Source organism: Caretta caretta, chromosome 13, assembly GCF_965140235.1.
Source record: "Caretta caretta isolate rCarCar2 chromosome 13, rCarCar1.hap1, whole genome shotgun sequence".
Lineage (NCBI taxonomy): Eukaryota > Metazoa > Chordata > Testudines > Cheloniidae > Caretta > Caretta caretta.
In genome coordinates, this window is record NC_134218.1 from 20,193,523 (window position 1) to 20,212,601 (window position 19,079).

The 19,079-nt window shown below is 44.6% G+C and overlaps 1 protein-coding gene across 1 annotated transcript in view; it reads right to left on the reverse strand.

The window, feature by feature from the left end:
- Nucleotides 1–762: 762 nt before the first annotated feature.
- Nucleotides 763–19,079, reverse strand: part of RIMS4 (regulating synaptic membrane exocytosis 4) — a 90,145-nt gene continuing 71,828 nt past the window's right edge. Inside the window, exons 3-6 of the mRNA XM_048819639.2 lie at nt 16,554–16,666; nt 15,796–15,897; nt 15,378–15,517; nt 763–9,374 (exon numbers count right to left, since the gene is read on the reverse strand). Of these exons, the coding sequence (XP_048675596.1) occupies nt 9,156–9,374; nt 15,378–15,517; nt 15,796–15,897; nt 16,554–16,666 (574 nt within the window). The 3' untranslated portion in view covers nt 763–9,155. The remainder of the gene's footprint in view (nt 9,375–15,377; nt 15,518–15,795; nt 15,898–16,553; nt 16,667–19,079) is intronic.

Sequence of the window (19,079 nt, forward strand, 5' to 3'; positions counted from 1 at the left end):
GGTTTATTCCCCAAAGGGAGTGTGCAGGTGAGTGCTGGATGAATCCTCTCACACAGAGCTGACTTAGAGAGAGAGAGAGCCTACATCAGCAATCAGGGAGAGGGAATCCAGGCTGGGGGAGCAGAAGGGACTCCATGAAACCCCATTAAATCAGGTGGCATCCCAGAAGTGGGGTCTAACCTATCACAGAGGTATCTGGAGGAAATGAAATGGCTTGTGCAAGACAGCAGGTTGGACTAGATGATTTGATGGTCCCTTCTGGCCTTAAACTCTATTTTCTTCTGGAGGTAGCTCTTGTATGGGCATGTTCATCTCTTGGCATTTCTGCTCTCAACCCACTGGGCAAGAGGGTCTTAATCTTTAATTGATCCTTTGTTTCTAAATGTAAACTATTGGTCACAGTAGCTTTTAGTAAGAGAACAGCCTGAAAAGAGGGCTTTGGGTTCAGATATTTAAGTGAAGTCAAGCAACAAGCTATTTGTGTTAATTATGCTCCAGTCACTATAGGTGTTCAAGGCCTGATTAGATGGAAGGAATGTATAGGGCAATTTGTGCTTGAAGCAAGGGGTGAGACTAGTGGGTCATCAGAGTTCTTCCAAGCTTATCACCTATGATGAATCTGAGTCAGTCCATGCCGTCCAGTAACCATTTAGGCAGTGAGGATTTAATGGGACAAGGAAAAGGTGATTCGGGGCTTTAGCGTGGGAAATCTCTTGTAGCAACATGTCTGGGAACCGAACTGATGCAATTAAAAACCTCAGATGCAAAAAAAAAATTTTTTTTATTGTCACCATTATCAACATTTGTCCTTTAGCTTAACACTGAATTGTAAATCACTCAATTGTCACATATTGTCTGAATAAAACCTACAGACAGAAAAAAAGTACAGGAGAATCCTCCCTTCACTAGAACTGACTCTCCAATGAGATGTGGTGAACACTTTGCACCAAGAGCTACACCTCACTTCACGTACTACAGCATTAGTATGGACAGTACAGTCTGCTGCAAAGGCTTCCAGCCAGGGGAGTCCATACACCTTGCAAACAATGAAATGTGGGAACATTGGAAAAGGGACCCTCTCTGAGTCACAGAGAAATGGGATGCCAGCCTTCTAGCTGTATACAAGTGATCAGTGTACTCTCTCCTCCCCTGCAGTGACATCATGGCTAAGATTTAACTGACTCATGTCCATTACATTTAGGAAAAATACAGAGAGGAGAGTTGCAAAGACACAAATTGCAAGTAGAGGCCACTGAAAGCCAATAGGAGTGAGGCAATGGAACCCTGGGGCTCCTTGCTGGTTATGAACAGAGAATGTTGGATACTTCTGAGACATTTAATTATCCCCAGCAATCATTGAATCCTTAATCCTAGATTAAGGGTCAGATCTTGCAGCACTTATTCCCATAGATAATCCTTACTTGACGAGTCAGTGGGGCCATTTGCATAGCGGCTGCAGCAGGATTGATCCATGAGCGAGCACATACACACACTAGGGAATGTTGCACTTGGTTTTTCTGCGCAGAACATTAAGCAGCTGCACTAGTACTACCAACAGGGTAAACTCCACAGTAGGCTGCCACTGCTGTCTCCACCCCTGAATCACCCAGCCCTGCTTGGAACAACTGCACAGGTACTGAAAAACCAGGGGTGTGATGTCCCAGAGTAGATCAGGCCCACTGCAAGGATGCTGGCAGTGAGGTCAGCCCTAGGGGGGAAGGTGTGCCTTGTGTCACTGTTCTGGTCTCATGCCCCAGGCTGGCAGGCTCTGGCTGCAGAGCTAGTCCCCAGGGAAAGGTGTACTCCCGGCCAGTGGGCCCTAGCTGGAACCATGGTCAGCCCCTACTCTTCCCGCCCATTTGGAATAAGGTTTGGGACCTAGATCTGGGGATTTTGGGGTGAGCATCTGAGCCCAAAAGCAAATTTCCCACAGGGAAAGTGCGGGTGGGGGAGCACAACAAAAAACAGAGTGAGAGAGCACCCCCCCCCCCCCCCCCCAGGTTTCAATCTACTTTAACCCCTTCTCATTTGCATGGCATTTGAGCCTATGGAATCAGTGCTATATTTGCTAGATGCTCCTGTCTCCCATTAATACTGACCCCAATGGCAGGTACTGGGGAAGATCCTGCCATTGATCTGCATACAGACCTACCGTGGGGGCGCTGCAGTTGGCTCCGGTTCATTCACCCATGGGGCAGTGCATCCCCCTATGCTTTTTAAATTTGAAACTGTTTTGCAAGAAGCTGCCTCCAGCTTTGATCCCAAGGATGAAGGTGCCCTGCAGCCTTGCATTCTCAGCCCGCTTTGGGGTAACAGCAGTTCCCGCAGGGAGGAGGCCAGGGCTACACATTTTAACTAGCTTGCTGGTTATTTCTCCCCTGTAGTTCTGCCCTTGGGGCATTAGAAATGGTCACTGGTTTCATGGTGGGTTAGGAGCTAGCTAACAGCAGCGATCTTTTCATGTTCTCTGGCCTGGATTTCCCCCCCTGTACAATTCACTCTGTTTCCATCCTCTAAATATTTCAAAACAACATTCGGTTTTAGAACGATTCAGTGAAACAGGAAACTGGGTTTTGGTACATCAGAAATGTAACCAGCTCAGGCCAAATTTTAAAAGTTTTTAGGTGCCTAAAATGATCCTATTAAGCACCGATGGGAGTTAGACATTAGGTGTCTATCTCACTCTTCAGGTGCCTAAATGCCTTTACAAATATGGCCCCTAGAGTCCTGTGCTGCAGCCTTTACTGAGCCAACAGAGCTTGGCTACAGTGGGGATCTTGCCTGAGTAAAGACTGCAGGATTGGTCCCTTTGATAGGCTGCTGCTCACTGCATGGTGGGTGGACTTCGTCCCCAGCGCTGGGCTGCCCCTTGAATCCTATACAAGGTCCCAGGACCTGGCCTACAACAGATAAGCCCTTCTCTCACTGGTGAGCCCGTTTCACAGCCACACATTGTGCACAGCATACTACGTAAATGCAAAGTCCAACTGTTAAAATATTCTAGCTTTGGCTGCATTTCTAGATATGGTAAGTCACAAAGGGAAGAACAGTTAGGTCCTAAACTGTATTTGCTGGTGCTCTGTAGAGCGTTGTCTCCTCTCTGCCTCCCCCTTGTTTTCAGCAGCTATCCTGCATTAAATGAAACTAAAGCTACAAGGAATTCTCTCCTGGATGTTATTTTCCCAGTTAGCATGCAGTATACTTTGTGTGTAAATATAGACTCTTTCAATAAACCCCTTTCGTGTCTGGCCCAAATTCAGCCCTGGTGCACATGCATACAACTCCACTTTACATGCTTACCCTATGTCTGAATTTGGCCCTTCATCTTTTTAAGTATAGCTGCTATAATGTATGTATCTTTTGAACAATATAACCATGGTACTTTGCATTACAAAGCTCTTTACATCTTCCAGACACTGCCCAAACAATAGCTAGTTAATGTTCCACTAGTGGTTAGAGGTCCCAGTATTATTCTGTCAGGTTCTGCAGTCTACCTCGGCAGCAGCTTGGCAATTTTTAAATCAACGTAGGGATTTCTTCATGAAGTACCCAATGGCCTGCGAAATCTACATGGATTGATCTTAGATTCTCTTTTGAGGTCTAAATTTTATTGGATGCATTATATCTTGAATTTAAAGTTAAAACATTCTTAAAATCTAGTAGATCCTGTTCCTGACAGCTTGGAAAGTCATTAAATCAACCCTTCTCTCTCCATCTTGGGTGGAATTTTTAAATGGACAAATACCATAAATGAAAGGGACAACACCCTTCTACCCCCTCCCCTCAGCGCCTTCAACGAACAGCTCAATACACTACTCAGAAAAATCTCCCTTTAGTTTGCCTGTGATATTCTAAATGAAACAGGCAGCTAGAGAGCAGAGTTGGCATAACCCCAGCATGGAAAGCTCTGTGCAATGGTGGGGGCTGCAGTGGCAGTGGAAAAACAGTCTCATCAAGTTACAAATTCCAAATATTCCAAGAAAATCAGGGAGACTGAAATATTCATAAAGTTTATACTCAAAGTGTTTTAAAAACTGTAGTATGAAGTCACCTACAGCTGTGTTTCATTCTTCATCAAAGAAGATCTTTTGTCAATGAGCAAATTTGTTTTCCCAGAGTCTGTCTATATTGTAATGAACGTTTCTCACATGGCAATAGGCCAATCTTCATTTTTATTAACCATATATTCTAAAGTAATATGGATCTTTTCAGAAGTGATGTAATTAATAATGAAGACAATTATCTACTGTTATCACCAATATGTACTACATCCTGCAAGTCACAATCTGTGCACATTAAATGGAATATATTATTGCTCGTTAGCCTATTTAGACTCTCTTTATAAAATATTTTTATACAGAATACAGGGTTATGACAAAACTAGCTAAGTAGTTTTCATCTTGAAAATACAACATCAATTTCTTCAACAAAGGCTTGGATAGCAGCTGAGACTTTATGAACAGTAACATATTTCTAACAATTTAATGATCAGTTTACAGAATGTTCTATAGGACTCTTTCCTGGTAATTATTTACATGTGCGGTTTTTTTTTAAGTTGATAAAATATAACATGGAACATATGAATCAAAAGAATGAGTAAACTTCATACCAAGAGCATAAAACATTTTTGAAAATGCTAAATTATGTTGGTTAAAAATCATTAAAGAAAAATATTTCTCCTGTTTTAAAATATTAATAACAGTGTATAATAAACTAACTTCAAATGAATTTCATAAAAAGTTGTCTTGCTGTCCACACATTACCAAACATGCTTAGGTCGAGATTCTGCTAATTGCTTCAACATTATAAATAGTTCCTTCCAGAACTTGTGACATTCTGACTCCAGAAATTTTTACAATTTTTAAACAGTACCTTGATAAAGGATCCAGTAATTAAGAACATTAAATATATATATATATAGTCACTCAAACAATCTGTGATTCTCTGTGATTTTCCTTCAAAAATCCTTTGCCAAGAAGTTGGGATGCATAGGTTGGGCGGCCCAAAATTTGCTTAGCCCTGATCCTGCAACTGGATCCACACAGACAAACCCTTATGTTTGGATCAATGGAGGTGCTAGAATCTGAATCAATGGATTCAACTACATGATCAGCACCTTGTTTTGTCTCTATATCATGCCAGCTGGATTAGGGCAAGGAGAAAGCAACACCAGGAGATTTGAAAAATCACACTTTTGCCTGAAGAAGTCAGGAGTGATCACATAGTCACAACTTCAGTGTGTTCACACTACAAACGGGAAATCTGTACAATAGGTCTCGGTTCTAATATTCTGCTCTCCTTGTTCATGGCATTCCCATTGGGAAAAGGTCATTTTGCCCTTAGTGATGTAACCATCATCACTTCCTTAAAGCAAAAGGATAGATAGCAAACAAGGTAACATCTAGGGATTGATCCCCCGTTCCTTTTGCAACTGAACCTCCCATGAACGCTAAGGGTAGCTTTAGGTAGGCAAGAAATGGAGAATTAGCCCTGTGCTCGGCACACAACAATCTGTCCCCATACCCACCCCTTATCTTTACTCACAGATCAAAAACAGAAAAGGAGTACTTGTGGCACCTTAGAGACTAACAAATTTATTTGAGAATAAGCTTTCGTGAAAGCTTATGCTCAAATAAATTTGTTAGTCTCTAAGGTCCCACAGGTACTCCTTTCCTTTTTGCGAATACAGACTAACACAGCTGCTATTCTGAAACAGATCAAAAACATTATAAGTTCCTTTGCTTAAAAACAAAACATAATTAACACCTAGATTTAAGACACAAAACAACTGTTTTGTCTTTTACAAGTCGACCTTTGTTCAGGTTTCAGATGCTAGCCGCTCTAGTCAACTGCTAAATGCTGTAGTCAACTGCTACTTTAACAAACTCAAAGTGACCAGAGCAGAAGTTAGAGCTACCATATCACATTATCTTAGACACTGTCAGGTTAAATCTGAGCAAAAAGTTTGGTTTTGCAAAAATCAGCTTTTCCAAGCGTAAGACCCTGTTGAACTCTCCATCACTTGGAGTCCTTATATCAAGACAGGATAGCTAGCTACAAGATTTTCTCTATAACTATGTTATTGAGCTCAGTGCAGGAAGTACTGGGTGAAATTATCCCACTTGAGGCATGCAGGAGGTTTTGCTAGAAAAGTAGATGATCATAATGGTTCCCCTGGCCTTAAGCTCTTTGATTGTGAACCATTAGAAGGGTTTCTGTGATTTGTTTTGTTTTAATCCCAGTGAAAAACATTTTGTATTTGCTGTAAATACAATCCTTGAGTGTATGAAACCCAGACACTGTAGCATTTCCCTCGCGCACAAGAAACAATGAAACTGATTATCACTATCCAAGTTGTGAGAAATGCAGAAGATAAGCAAAACAGCATAAAATAGATGGTTAACATAGTTTTCAATTGTAATAATTTCTGGTGTTAATAAAATAACAGAGAAAAGAAAATATATATTTTTAAAAATAGAAGTTTTAACCTGACAGTGACCTTTTAATGTGATTAAAAACACAAACAAGACAGTCTATAGAGTTGAATAGTCCTATATTTAACTAAACTAATCACATTTGAGTTTGGAGAGCTTTTGGAGGAAGTGGGACCCCAAAATGTGGAATTTGCTATTCATGGAGGAATCGAGCTTTCCAACTGCTAATCCCAAAAGGAGATTTCTTGAGATGCTTTCTGGCATATTTAATTCCTCCCACTCCCAATTAAAAAGATTTGGGAAAAACACTGCATACCTCTTACTGGACACAGATAAAATGTTACTAACTTGTTATACAGGTAAATAGTATCCAAACAAAATACCCATATAAAATTTTCAAAGTAACTGAAGATAAAACCCCTGTCATTCAGTTATCAGGTTTGGAATGTATTTATATTTTTCCATAGTCCTTTTAAAGACATAGTTATTAAAAGATCCAGTGCTACAAACCACTAAATCTACCTAATCTAATCTAGTTCATACACATATTGTACAATATTGCCTAGTACTTATTACATACCAAGAGGAAAAGGTGTTGACTTGAATTACGGTAAATGTGCTTTTTTTAAAAATAGAGCCACAACATAGTTTGATCAGCATGCAACAAACTTTCTTTAGCTAGTATATAGAAATTGCCTAATACAGTTAGAAAAAATAATTTAGACTGAGGCTAGAGACATATTTGTCGAATGAAATTAAGAGATCAGACTGAAATGTTGGAGCTTTTGCCACTTTAAGACTCTTAAAATTCTCAGGTTTATGTACTCTCCCTCCCCCACACATTACATCAATGTTTACAAAGCATATTATTGGGTCCATTATTTTTGCTACTATTCTGTAATTATTTCAGAATAATTTTAAGTCCCTCGGATAAGATATAACAATAAGCAGCTAAGTTCTCCATCTTATACAACTCGATGCTTTATTCTTACTTATTTGTGGTCTGCATGGAGAAGCTGTCAGTGCATTGCAGTGACAGGTCAAGAATCCATTGGCTCCTAAACATTACATGGGACCTCAGGTTCTTAAATCACAGAACAAAATACTCCCTTGCACCTAGAATAGCAAACCACTTTGAGACAGCAGTCAAGTCTTCATTAAAAATTATGAGGAAAAACCCCTAGTAGAAAAAGCTTAACTGCCACGAACTCTTTGAGATACTCCAGACTCCTAAAAATGCTCCACAGTTTTGGGGAATGGGTGTCTCCAAGCATAAGATTTTGAATCACCTGAATGATCTAGAGAAATACCCCGACTAATCTAGCACATGGTACTGTTTGAGAAAGCTGCTCTCTGCTTAGCAGTTGATCGAATGTACAGTACAGTACTTCTCTTTACTGCATTAACCTACAGGATTTGCTCTACAATTAACACCTGATGTGCCTTTTTGCTGTTCTTAAATCAACAAAATATACATGCTGTGACTACTATGTCTGGTAGATTTCCCCAACCGCTCTCCTGTGCCTGTACTCTGGGGAAGGCATCCTTCTCTTTCGGTTCACTTGACAATGCCTGTGTGTTAATGGGATTGCATTAAGCAACACAACTCTTTTTTTAAAGTGAGGAGGGGCATGTGCTCATTAGCACTCCTTCTTGGGTGGCAAACGGAGGTTTCTCTTTGCTACACCCTGTCAAGAAAGGAAATCTCCTTTCCTGTAGTAGAGTAAAACGGTATTATTTCAGGTCAGTCCACAGTACAGCATGTTAGCAGAGGAAGGTGGCACTTCACAAGATATGTACCCAGAAAGAAGGAACAGAATGCAGAAGCTAGAAACCACCATGATGGAGGAATGAGCAGCAAAAACTAAGGGGGTTTGTAAATTGTGAAACATCGTATCTGACAATGTGCTAGTAAATCACATCTCAAACTGCAAGTCTGATGTTTGACTCACATTTCCAGTGACCAAAATTGCAGCTAATTTGTTAGCTCGCCTCCTCCATTAGAACTGTCCGGTCTAACGAAAGCGTACTCCACTTGTATTCCCATCGAACGTGCTTCAGCAGCAGTGTTCGCCAAGTACTGTATTAAAGACACTTGCTGGTAATTTGGCACAGTTTAAAACCATGGCAACAATCGTTTTATAGCTAACGTGATTCTTGGATGTGGAATTTTTTCTAAACGCACAGTTCCTTTTTTCTTTTCTTTTTTTTATGATTTTTAAGGAGATAGATCTTATAAAAAACAAAAATCCAGTTAAACAGTCAATTCCTGCTCTTTTCAGATCAGATGTTTGCTTTCCAATCTTTCAGGCATCACCAAAAAAAACCCCAAAACCAAAACAAAACCATAAAACCCCACAAAACCTGTATTTTATGAATTTCTAAAACAAAATTAAGAAAAATATCTTCCCCTGCTCAAAAAAACATTGCTGCAATTTTTTAGGGTTAATACTGATCTGAAACAGGGGTGCATGAATGACAGCCAGAGAAGTGAAACAAGAGGTGTATGTATAAATTTCACAACTAGGACTCATGCCCCATGGCACCTGCTACTTGGATTGAGAGGGCATACGGCCCTCCCCCTTATCTTCTGTCTAAGGTCACTCTTCCAGCTCCTCAAGAACTGATTGAACATGCAATGCACTTGAGGTCAGAGTTCCAGCAAACAAAACCTTGACAGCATGTTTAAAAAACAGAAGCAGTTCCCCCCTTCCTTGCTCATTAAGACCTGTCACAGCAGGGTCCCACTGTGCTCTCCAAGGAAAGCTGTGAAGACTGGCGCAGAAGTGGACCTGTAGTGGGATCTACCATCGAGGAGGTAGGGAAAAGCTTGTACCAGCCAATTGCTAAAGTTGTCAAATCCAGTTCTTCCAAGAGAACCCTGGCAACTCCCATGAAGTGTTTGCGCTCCATGCGTCCATAGTTCCCCCAGACTATCACCTTGGAAATGAGAGGTGGGACCACAGTTAGTTCTCAAGTAAAGAGCACCAGGAGATTCATACTTTAGTTTTTGAAAAAGATAAAGATATTCACACTGAGCCAGATCCAAAGCCCACTCAAGTAAATCCAAAGACTCCCCTGGACTTTTATGGGCTACGGATCAGACATCCACTTTTTACATCATGGAAAATACAGTCCTAAATCTGCACACCTTGCCACATCCCATTCAAAATAAAATAAGAGACTTTAAAAAAAGTGTTGGGCTTGTGCTACAAAATCACCGACTGCGTCTATTAGGCCCCAAGTTTATGGTTTTATATGGTTTTGCAAAGCTTAATATTGTAAGATTTGTTTTCTCCCCAGAAAAAAAAAATGTGAGCGCTCTCAAGTGTGTGTGTGTATTTTGTCTCAGGTTTAAATATTCTGCAGAATTTGTAACAAACCCTGCAACATTGGACAGGGACATCAAGTCTCTGTGCCTTATTTCCCCATCTGTAAAATGGGGATACCAGTACTTCCTGTCACCTACCCTTGTTTGGTTAGGCCCTGATCCTGCCAGCTGATTGGCACAATCCCATTAACAAGAATCTCAGCAAAAAAGAATTTTTAAAAAATAGTGAATTCATTCTTAGAGCTGAATCTTTCAGCCAGAGCTCAATTAACTCCCCGCCTTAGTAACAGTGAGAAGAGACAGGAGGTCTGCAAATCAAGTGTGGATCTAGAGGAACAATCTGGCCCCATATAGTCTATTTTTCTTTTAGTTTTGCATTAGCCTGAAGCTTGACACACGAACAAGACCAGATGCTCATTTCTCCTTCAAACTGTTTGAGTCATTTAAGCCTTTTTTAGGAGTGGAAGAATCGGGGGGAAAGTCTAGTGATTTTAGATGCGTTTGGATCTGCTAAAATAAGGGCCAGATTCTGATACACTCACATTGAGCAGTACCAGGACAACTCAGACAGGATTCAGTGGAATGACTCCTGGAGTAAGATACTATACAATGCAACGAAGGGTGACAGATAAAGGAATAAGTGACAATTATAAAAATACAAATATTCTAGGCACTTAAGCTCCCTCAGAAGTCTCTCCTGTGCAAGCATCCTGTACGTGGATCAGATGTTCATGCAAGTTTCATCACATTGTAATTCAGGGGGCAGTATACTTGTTTATATCAATATTTAAGTATTTTAAGTGATCTTTTGTGCAAGCATTAGAGCGGAAATTGAATAGACTGAATGTCACAGAAGAGGCCTGCTGAGAGAGATGGCAGAAATGGGTCCACTGAACTGGAAAACCATGGTTAGACATTAGCTGTCAGAGGACTAAGTAGCAGCATCAAGAGCAAGCTCCATATTTGCTTTTGCATCCAGGCCTTGTGAAACATAACATATGGTGTTGACCCATGGTTACTCACCCGGAGAACAGGCCAGAAGCTACGGATTAGCAAACTAGCTCTGCAATACAGGATGCATGCTTGGAGTTACATGGAGAGAAAGGAGAACAGACAGGGGGAAGAAAGTCTCCAAGACTACAAGGGAGACCTAATGAAAAAAGGGCTGACAAGGACACAGGTGGCGGTGAAAGCAGAATCACACTTACGATGCAATGGATGGTACAACAGGTGCAGCAAGGGCCATCGCAGTGAAAAACAAACAAACAAACTGGAAGCTTGTACACAATCAAAATGGTCCCATTTGGTTCAAGACAGAGGTGATCTGTGACCTCAGAGTGAGGCCTCGGTTCTGCAGAGGAGAGGATGAGCGTGATGATGATGATAACTGAAGATGAATGGTGCCATCTGGCTAATCCCTAGCAGCTTCCAGCTTCCTCCCATAGTCTCTGTATTAGCAGAATAGTGCAGCTTTCTCAGGGCAGAGCTGCTGCCTCACCTGTAAGGTATCAGTAATGGGGAGGGGAGAAGATACATGCCAAATTAAGTCAAATGATTATTCAGAGAGCTAGAATTCAGGGGAGCTAGACACTGAAGTCAGTGGTTTGGCTGGGGTATAAATTAGCATAGAATTCAGCCCCTGTTTTTATTCTCTTTGAATAAGCTACAATGAGACATTAAGCTGCTTTTTTTTTAAGTTACATAATTCAAGTGGAGTGGGCTTGGGAATAGCAGAACCACGAGTTCTGTCCAAGGATCCCACCCTGCTAGCTCAGTGTATGTCATTCCCTGAGTACTGCTCTCCTGCTAAGAGCCAGCTACCTGGGCTATTCCCCAGCTAAGTGAAACATCTCAGAGGGCATCGTTCTGTTGCCTGTGTTTAGTTACTTTTTGTTTGCAAATAGTTTTCATTGCCCCAGTCAGCACTTATGGTTGTAGCTGGGCACAAGGTGTCTAAATGACATGTGCCATGGGCTGTCCTGCACAGCCATCGATCATCAAGAATTACTGACTGGAGAGGTGACTGCCGACTAAGGCCAACATCTATCTTGTCAGACACATGGGTGGAGTTTAAATCAGCATACAGAATGTTGGATACTTCCTCAATGTTTTCCACAGAAGCAGCTGGTTCTCTATGGCCATGAATCTCTTATGTGCATCTGGTGGGTGTGGGTTGGTTGTTTTTTTAAAAACACTAAAATTTCAAGAGGAGGTTGAGGACATGCAGACTACGATAATCATGATCCTGCACTGTGTTGGGTTATGCTGGACTCATCACTTCTCATGGCGACAGTGACATGGACACCCTCCCACCTTACACTGGCCAGGAGAAGGTACCCTTTCTTCTCAGATGAGGAGTTAGCCACTGTGATCCAGGGTAAGTTGTTGAAGCTCACTCTACTTGGATGCAAACATGAAAGCCACAGAGCAGCTGTACCTTGTACAGCATGTGACAATGCATCTCCGAAGAACAAAAGCTGATAGAAGCATATCCCACAGATTTGCCTTATACTCCACTGGCTTCCTCTCCTTTTTGGATTGAGTTAAAATTCCTTATGATTTACATAACTCTTCCTGGGCTTGGATCTAGCTACCTGAATGGCTGTCTGACCAGCATCCCTGAGCCATCAGGATGCTGCATGCCAGAGGAGCAATTTGGATGGGGAAGCTCAGGGTGCAATTCCGGAGCCCTTGGAGGCCGAGTGTTCTCTGCAGCAGGGTCCCAGCTGTGGACATCCTTATTAGAGGAAAACAGGCTGAGCAAAACCCAATCATATTCCTAGCAAACTGCAAGCCCCACGTTTTTGCTAACACATTTTCCCAGTAACACACATTGTACCCATGGGAGTTCGATGGCTGGGATGATGGGACATAAGAAGAACAAAAAAATGAGAAAACAAGGGAGAAAGAGAAAAGGAGCAGAGAGAGAATAGGAAGCAGGGAAACCTAGCACTGTGGGGAGGCAGAGAGAGACCACCTCCCTTGGATACGGGCAGTGGTGAGCTGGAGCTGGTTCGCACCGGTTCGCTAGAACCAGTTGTTAAATTTAGAAGCCCTTTTCGAACCGGTTGTTCCGCGACGGACAACCAGTTCTAAAAGGGCTTCTAAATCCCCTGGAGCACCCAAGGGGAAAATTTGGTGGGTGCAGAGCACCCACCGGCAGCTCCCCGCCCCACCCCCGGCCCCAGCTCACCTTCACTCCGCCTCCTCCCCTGAACGCGCCGCCCCGCTCTGCTTCTCTGCCCCCCAGGCTTCCTGTGAATCAGCTGTTCACGCAGGAAGCTCGGGTAGGCTGAGAAGCAGGCTGCGGCTTCTCGCTCAGGCCCAGTGAGGTGGAGGTGAGCTCGGGCAGGGGGGCGCGAGGAGGGCCACCCGCACCACAGCAGGTAACCCGGGGCGGGGGGGCGGCGCAGGGGAATCGCTCCTCGCCCCAGCTCACCTCCGCCACCCTCGGCCTGAATGTGAAGCCGCCGCCTGCTTCTCTGCCCCCCCCCCACCAGGCTTCCCATGAATCAGCTGTTCGCGCAGGAAGCTGGAGCAGGCTGAGAAGCAAGGCTCAGGCCCAGGGAGGCGGAGGTGAGCTGGGGCAGGGGGGAGGGTGGGGTGCGAGGAGGGCTGCCCGCACCGCAGCAGATAGCTGGGGGGGGGCGCGCAGGGGATCCGCTCCCCACCGCAGCTCACCTCCGCCACCCTCGGCCTGAGGGTGAAGCCGCCGCCTGCTTCTCAGCCCTCCCAGGCTTCCCACCGAACAGCTGATTCGCGGGAAGCCGGGGGGGGGGGGGGGGCGGTGCGTTCAGGGGCGGAGGCGGAGGGGAGGGGAGGTGAGCTGGGGCCGGGTGCAGGGTGGGGAGCTGCCGGTGGGTGCTCTGCACCCACCAAATTTTCCCCATGGGTGTTCCAGACCCAGAGCACCCAGGAAGTTGGCGCCTAAGGCTCCACTTTTGAGGTGATCAGTGGGGGAGCAGCCGCTCCCCCTGCTCCCCCCTAGCTATGCTTCCCCGCCCCTAGGAGCCAGAGGGACCTGCCGGATGATTCCTGGGAGCTGTCCCAGGTAAGCACCTCTGGGACTCCCCACCTCGCCCCCCGGCAGGTGCCTCTGGCTTTTAGGAGTGGGGTGGGCACCCACTACGGTGGCCCACGAGACCCTCCTGCCCCGGTTCTGGGGGCAGTCAGGGGACAGGGGTGGATGGCAGGGGTCGTAGGGGGTGGGGTGGGCAACGACCCCCTCGTGGGGCGAGGGGGGAACTCGTTGTTAAGATTTTGGCAGCTCATCACTGGATACGGGTAGTGCTAAATAAATTTGCTTGGCACTTAGATACCAGGGTGATAAATACAACGGACAGGCAGATTAAATGAGAGGTCCAGAAGAAACCTGACCTAGGATGAGCCAGTTAAAAAGCAGATAGCTGCATATGCAATCTAATTGGCTGCAACATGAGTTCAGAGGAAGCTGCTACTGACTGATAGGGAGCTAATCAGGATGAATTAATCTGCATGCGGGATGTGATTGGTAGCCAATGTTTAGGGCCCTACCAAATTCACAGCTGTGAAAAATGTGTCACAGACTGTGAAATCTGGCCTTTTGTGTACTTTTACCCTAGACTATGCAGATTTCACGGGGGAGACCAGCGTTTCTCAAACTGGGGTCCTGCCCCAAAAGAGGGTGGTGGGCGAGGTGTCGCAAAGTTATTGTAGAGGGGTTGCAGTATTGCCACCCTTACTTCTATGCCGCCTTCAGAGCTGGGAGACTGGAGAGCGGTGGCTGCTGGCCAGGTGCCCAGCTCCGAAGGCAGCACCCCGCCAGCAGCCGCCGCACAGAAGTAAGGGTGGCAATAATACCATTCCATGCCACCCCTACTTCTCTGCTGCTGCCTTCAGAGTTGGAACAGGACCCCTACAGTTACAACACCAAGACATTTCAGATTTAAATATCTGAAATAATGAAATTTATGATTTTTAAAATCCTATAACCGTGAAATTGACCAAAGTGGACTGTGAATTTGGTAGGGCCCTACCGATGTTCCACACTTCAGTAGAGATAAGCAGGAGAAACTTTAAGACTAATTACTCCAACGTTGCCAGCCAATCAACAGCCAGGATTTTTTGTGTGTAATAAATTTGGATGTGAATTAACAGTACAAAACCTTTTCTACCCCCTAAAACTAAGGAGAAAGGTTGGAAGTGTCCATAATGGGGCAGTATATGTATCACAGCCAAAGAACAAAGGCAGATGCAGAGGAGACATCTGAGCAGGAGCTGGATCTAGAAGATCACTCTTAGTCTAGATAAGCAACGAAAACAAGCTGCATTCCATGATTCTTTAGCTACTTTGTACCTGGCAATGAAGAAAAATGGGCATTTTATCAGTAGAACCACATGCCAGTGTAACCCAACAGGGTTTCAAATAAGAACCCATCTGAATAGGAGGACAACAACATTTTTCCTCTATGTTTGTCAAATCCAGATTGAGTGCGTTTGGTACAATAAGTTATTGATTCATAAATATTTCCCATTACTGTTAATTACTCTGATTCCTTAAACTCCGTATACTTTGGTGGAGGCTGAGTGCAGAGAGGAGAAGACATCTCACTTCTTCTCAGAGGTGCTCTTACCTGTAATACTTTGCCTTGTGGGCTCTCTGCAAACAGTAACACCTGGTTGTAAAGGGGGTCTAATGATTTTCGAGCCACTTTTGTCTTCTTTTTTGCAATGCACACTCCATTTTCTAGTAGATATGCCTTGATGTAAGCAGCTGAAAGAAAAATGTATGGTCAAAAAAAGTAGAATCATAATGGTTCATGTTAGAAATGGCAGGATAAAACTTTTCAAATATGATTACAAAAGAGGTGTTTTCAGCAAAGGATTTTCTATCCAACTGTATTTTCAAGCAAGCACAAACAGTATGTGCTCCCAGCTGGGCAAGGCATTCTCTGTTCCAGGCAGAGTCAATATTCTACCTGTCCTCAAGTGCTCCAGGAGGAAGGGGTGCAGTGGGCTCTGAGTCACTTCAAACAGACTGAAACACGCTACCTGGAAGGGTTTTGGATCCAGGTTTGGGGGTCAGTCCTCGGGCCTGAATGATATCCACTTCTAGCTGTCCATTTCGCTCCTGTAAACCAATTTCCACATCTCCTACATAACAAACCGGAAATGATTGAAGAGAATCAGATAGCAAGAAGGCTTTTACATAACAAGTCTGATTGTTAAACTGTTTCAAAAAATCCTCATGTCATGCACTGGCAACAACTGCAAGAAAAATGCTGGCCTAAAGTGCCTGTTTCCCTCCTCCATTACTCGATCACAGCATTAGAGGGGTGTAACTCTGGGGCGATTCAAGCCCACATTTCCAAAAATGATCTCTTATGGTCTTCTAACCCCAGATGTGGAGACTCAGGCTAGTGCCATCTAGTCTCTAATCTCCCCAGAATTAGAGGCCTCTTTGGAAAATGCAGTTGTGATGCACCACAAGAAAATCCTTAGAGCGTTTGTGTGCTTCAGCGCATCGGAGAAATGTGAAGACGCCCAAGATGCATTTAGAGGATGCCCATTTTGGCTTGACCTTGCCTTTCGTATTTGAAGTGTGTCGGAGGGACAGGTAATGCTGCCGCTTACATAGCATTAACTAGAATGGGATGACACAAATCAAGAAAATCTAACAGCCAAGCACATTTTATCAAACTGAGAACAGGGGCATGGGAAGAGAGGTGCTGGGCAGGTTAGTGGGTGGCTTGTGGGAGTGATACATACAGTATGCATTTTAAACTGATCTCTGCCTTTCTGTTCCTTACCCATGGAGGTGGTGGCCAAGGTCTGACGACCAACAAATTGTGCAGGACCCATGCTCCCCAGGAAGTCACTAAACTGCCCGGCAGATGCCAGATGGATTCCACTGAAATTCAAGCTGCAAAATAAATTGATTTAGGCAAATCATTATTTCAGTACTTGAAAGCAACCTGCTGATTTAACAGTCTGATTTAATGTATGCTTGAAATGAATAGCTATATTCCACAGACCTCTTCCTTTCAGAACTCATTGATTTCCATGCAGTCTAGTTACACGTGATGCATTTAAAGTCCCCTTCCCCCATCCAGTAGTGCTGGAGTAGTTAGCTGTGATTACAATATTTCTTTAGCTATAAATTAAACACCTAGGATTAAAAAAAAAAATCAACTCTCCTGTCCCTGGTTCAGGTGCTTCCCATCACCCCTTCCCTGCAGGATTAAAGGTGAGCAATATCTGGGGTGGCCTGTAATTTATTGCCTGGTAGTGGTTCCTCCTTCCCCCTTTTCAAAAAACAAAACAAGGACAATAGTACTTTGGGGCATGGGGGGTTTCAAAGTGATTGAGTTCAGGTGAGGGATGCCAAACTGAGATGCCTCCCCTCCCCCCGGAATATGCATCTTTCCTGACCCCCAGGAACCCCATCTAAGGGTGGGAGTAGTACATTTTGCATTCTGTATCAAATGCTTTTGCAGCCTGGCAGCATCCAGCACGTTCCCAGAGTAGTTTTCATTCAGCAAAGGGTATGAAATGATCATGAAGACTAATCCTGCATCCCAGGATGAATATGCAGGATTTACAGAGTGTACCTTCAAAGGGGGAGCAGGGTGAGAAAGGAAGATACAGCACTGCAGCCAAAAAAAAAATAAAAAATGGAGCTGTTAGGGATGCAAGCGTGTGATATGCCATTTGCAAGGCACCTATGGCCTTGTCTGCTTTGGGGTTTTAGCCATTGGTGTAGCTACATGGGTGCAAACCTACAGTGTAGATGTGGGGCACACCAGTGTAAGCTGCGCGGGTGCAAATCACAGTTTGCGCTGGTGCGCTGCGTTTACACTAGGGGCTTGTGCCAGTGCAGCTACACAACTGCCTAAACAGCCCTTGTAGACAAGGCTTGAATTGTGTCCCACAGGTTCCTAGTCTGTTTATACATATGATTGGCCTGCTTTTGACCCATCTTCCCCACAGAAGCTGCTACACATGGATGCTAAGTGTAATTATGAGTCCTCTGTAGTCACATCCCCACAGGGGGGAGACACGCCTGCTTAGTGACACACTTCACAGCTTCTTAAAATTAGGTCCTTAAAACAAATCTGTAATAAGGGTCAAATGTTCACTAACACTCAGTCTCAAATCAGTACAAATCAATTTTGCAAAATGGTAGTTAACTTACACTAACACGGGCTGGCGAGGGGCTCTGCTTGGCTGCGGGATGGTGGGGAAGAGACGTTAGACTCACGTATATACTATTTAGTCAGCCGCAATTACTCTTATTAGCTATCCACAAGCCCAGCCTCAGCTCACTGCGCATATTTATTTCCCCTTATGAGTAGCAAACCTGCCCGAAGAAATCAGAGAGAGCGGCATGATAGTCCAGCCCGAGCCGCACACAAGCAACTGAGGGCACATCGCCCACTCACACAAGGGCCAGATTTTCGAAAAAGCTCAGCATGCTGGTGCTGTGGAAAATCTGGCTAGAAGCGTCACAGTGGGAGCTGCTAGGTGCTAAGCACCTGAAAATCCAGCCCTGAGCACTTTCAAAATTCAGCCCAGCGCAAAATGCCCACAGATCTGCATTAAGCTTGGGGGAAACCCTCTGCACAGGGGTCAATTTCCCCCTCAGTCTCCTTGAATTAAGAGTTTTCACCATGTGTCTCCTGGTTGTGCAATAGTTCCAGGTGGCATTTCCAGACAAGCCTCACATGATATGATCTAGCACTAATTGCAGACAATGCTGATGCTTTTGCTTTATTTGGGATTCAGCTGTTGAAGTCTGCTTCACTGATTCCTCAGCTAAGAGAGGCACCTCCCCGGTGAAGCATGCTATCTTCTTGGGGAAGGTGTAACTACTGGCTGCAGTCTGCTTCCAATCAATGCTATACTCCCACTTCTCTTCCTGGCTTTCTTCTCCCCGCTCTGCTGGAGGATGGGGTCTGTCTGCTCTGCGGCGACACTCTCCCAAGTTAGCGCTGCTGGGAGCAGAGGAACAGGACAGATGTACTGAATGTGAGCTGGAGCCCTGGAAAAGGGACCTTTGGGTCCAGTCCTGCACAGACACAGTGCTTACTACTGGGAGTAGTGAGTGGCTGGCGGGGGTGGGAGGGCCAAAACGGAGCAAGTAGCATTGTGACCCGGTGCGTGGGAGTCGCAGCACCACTCAGGTCATGATGGGGGGGCCATGGGTCCAAAGCTATGGGGCACTGTGACCCCATGCACCAGGTCACAATGCCACTCAGTCACATTTGGCCCTGTCATCCTGTCATGACGGAGGGCTGGAGGGCCAAACCTGAGAGGACAGTAGGGTGGCCCGTGCT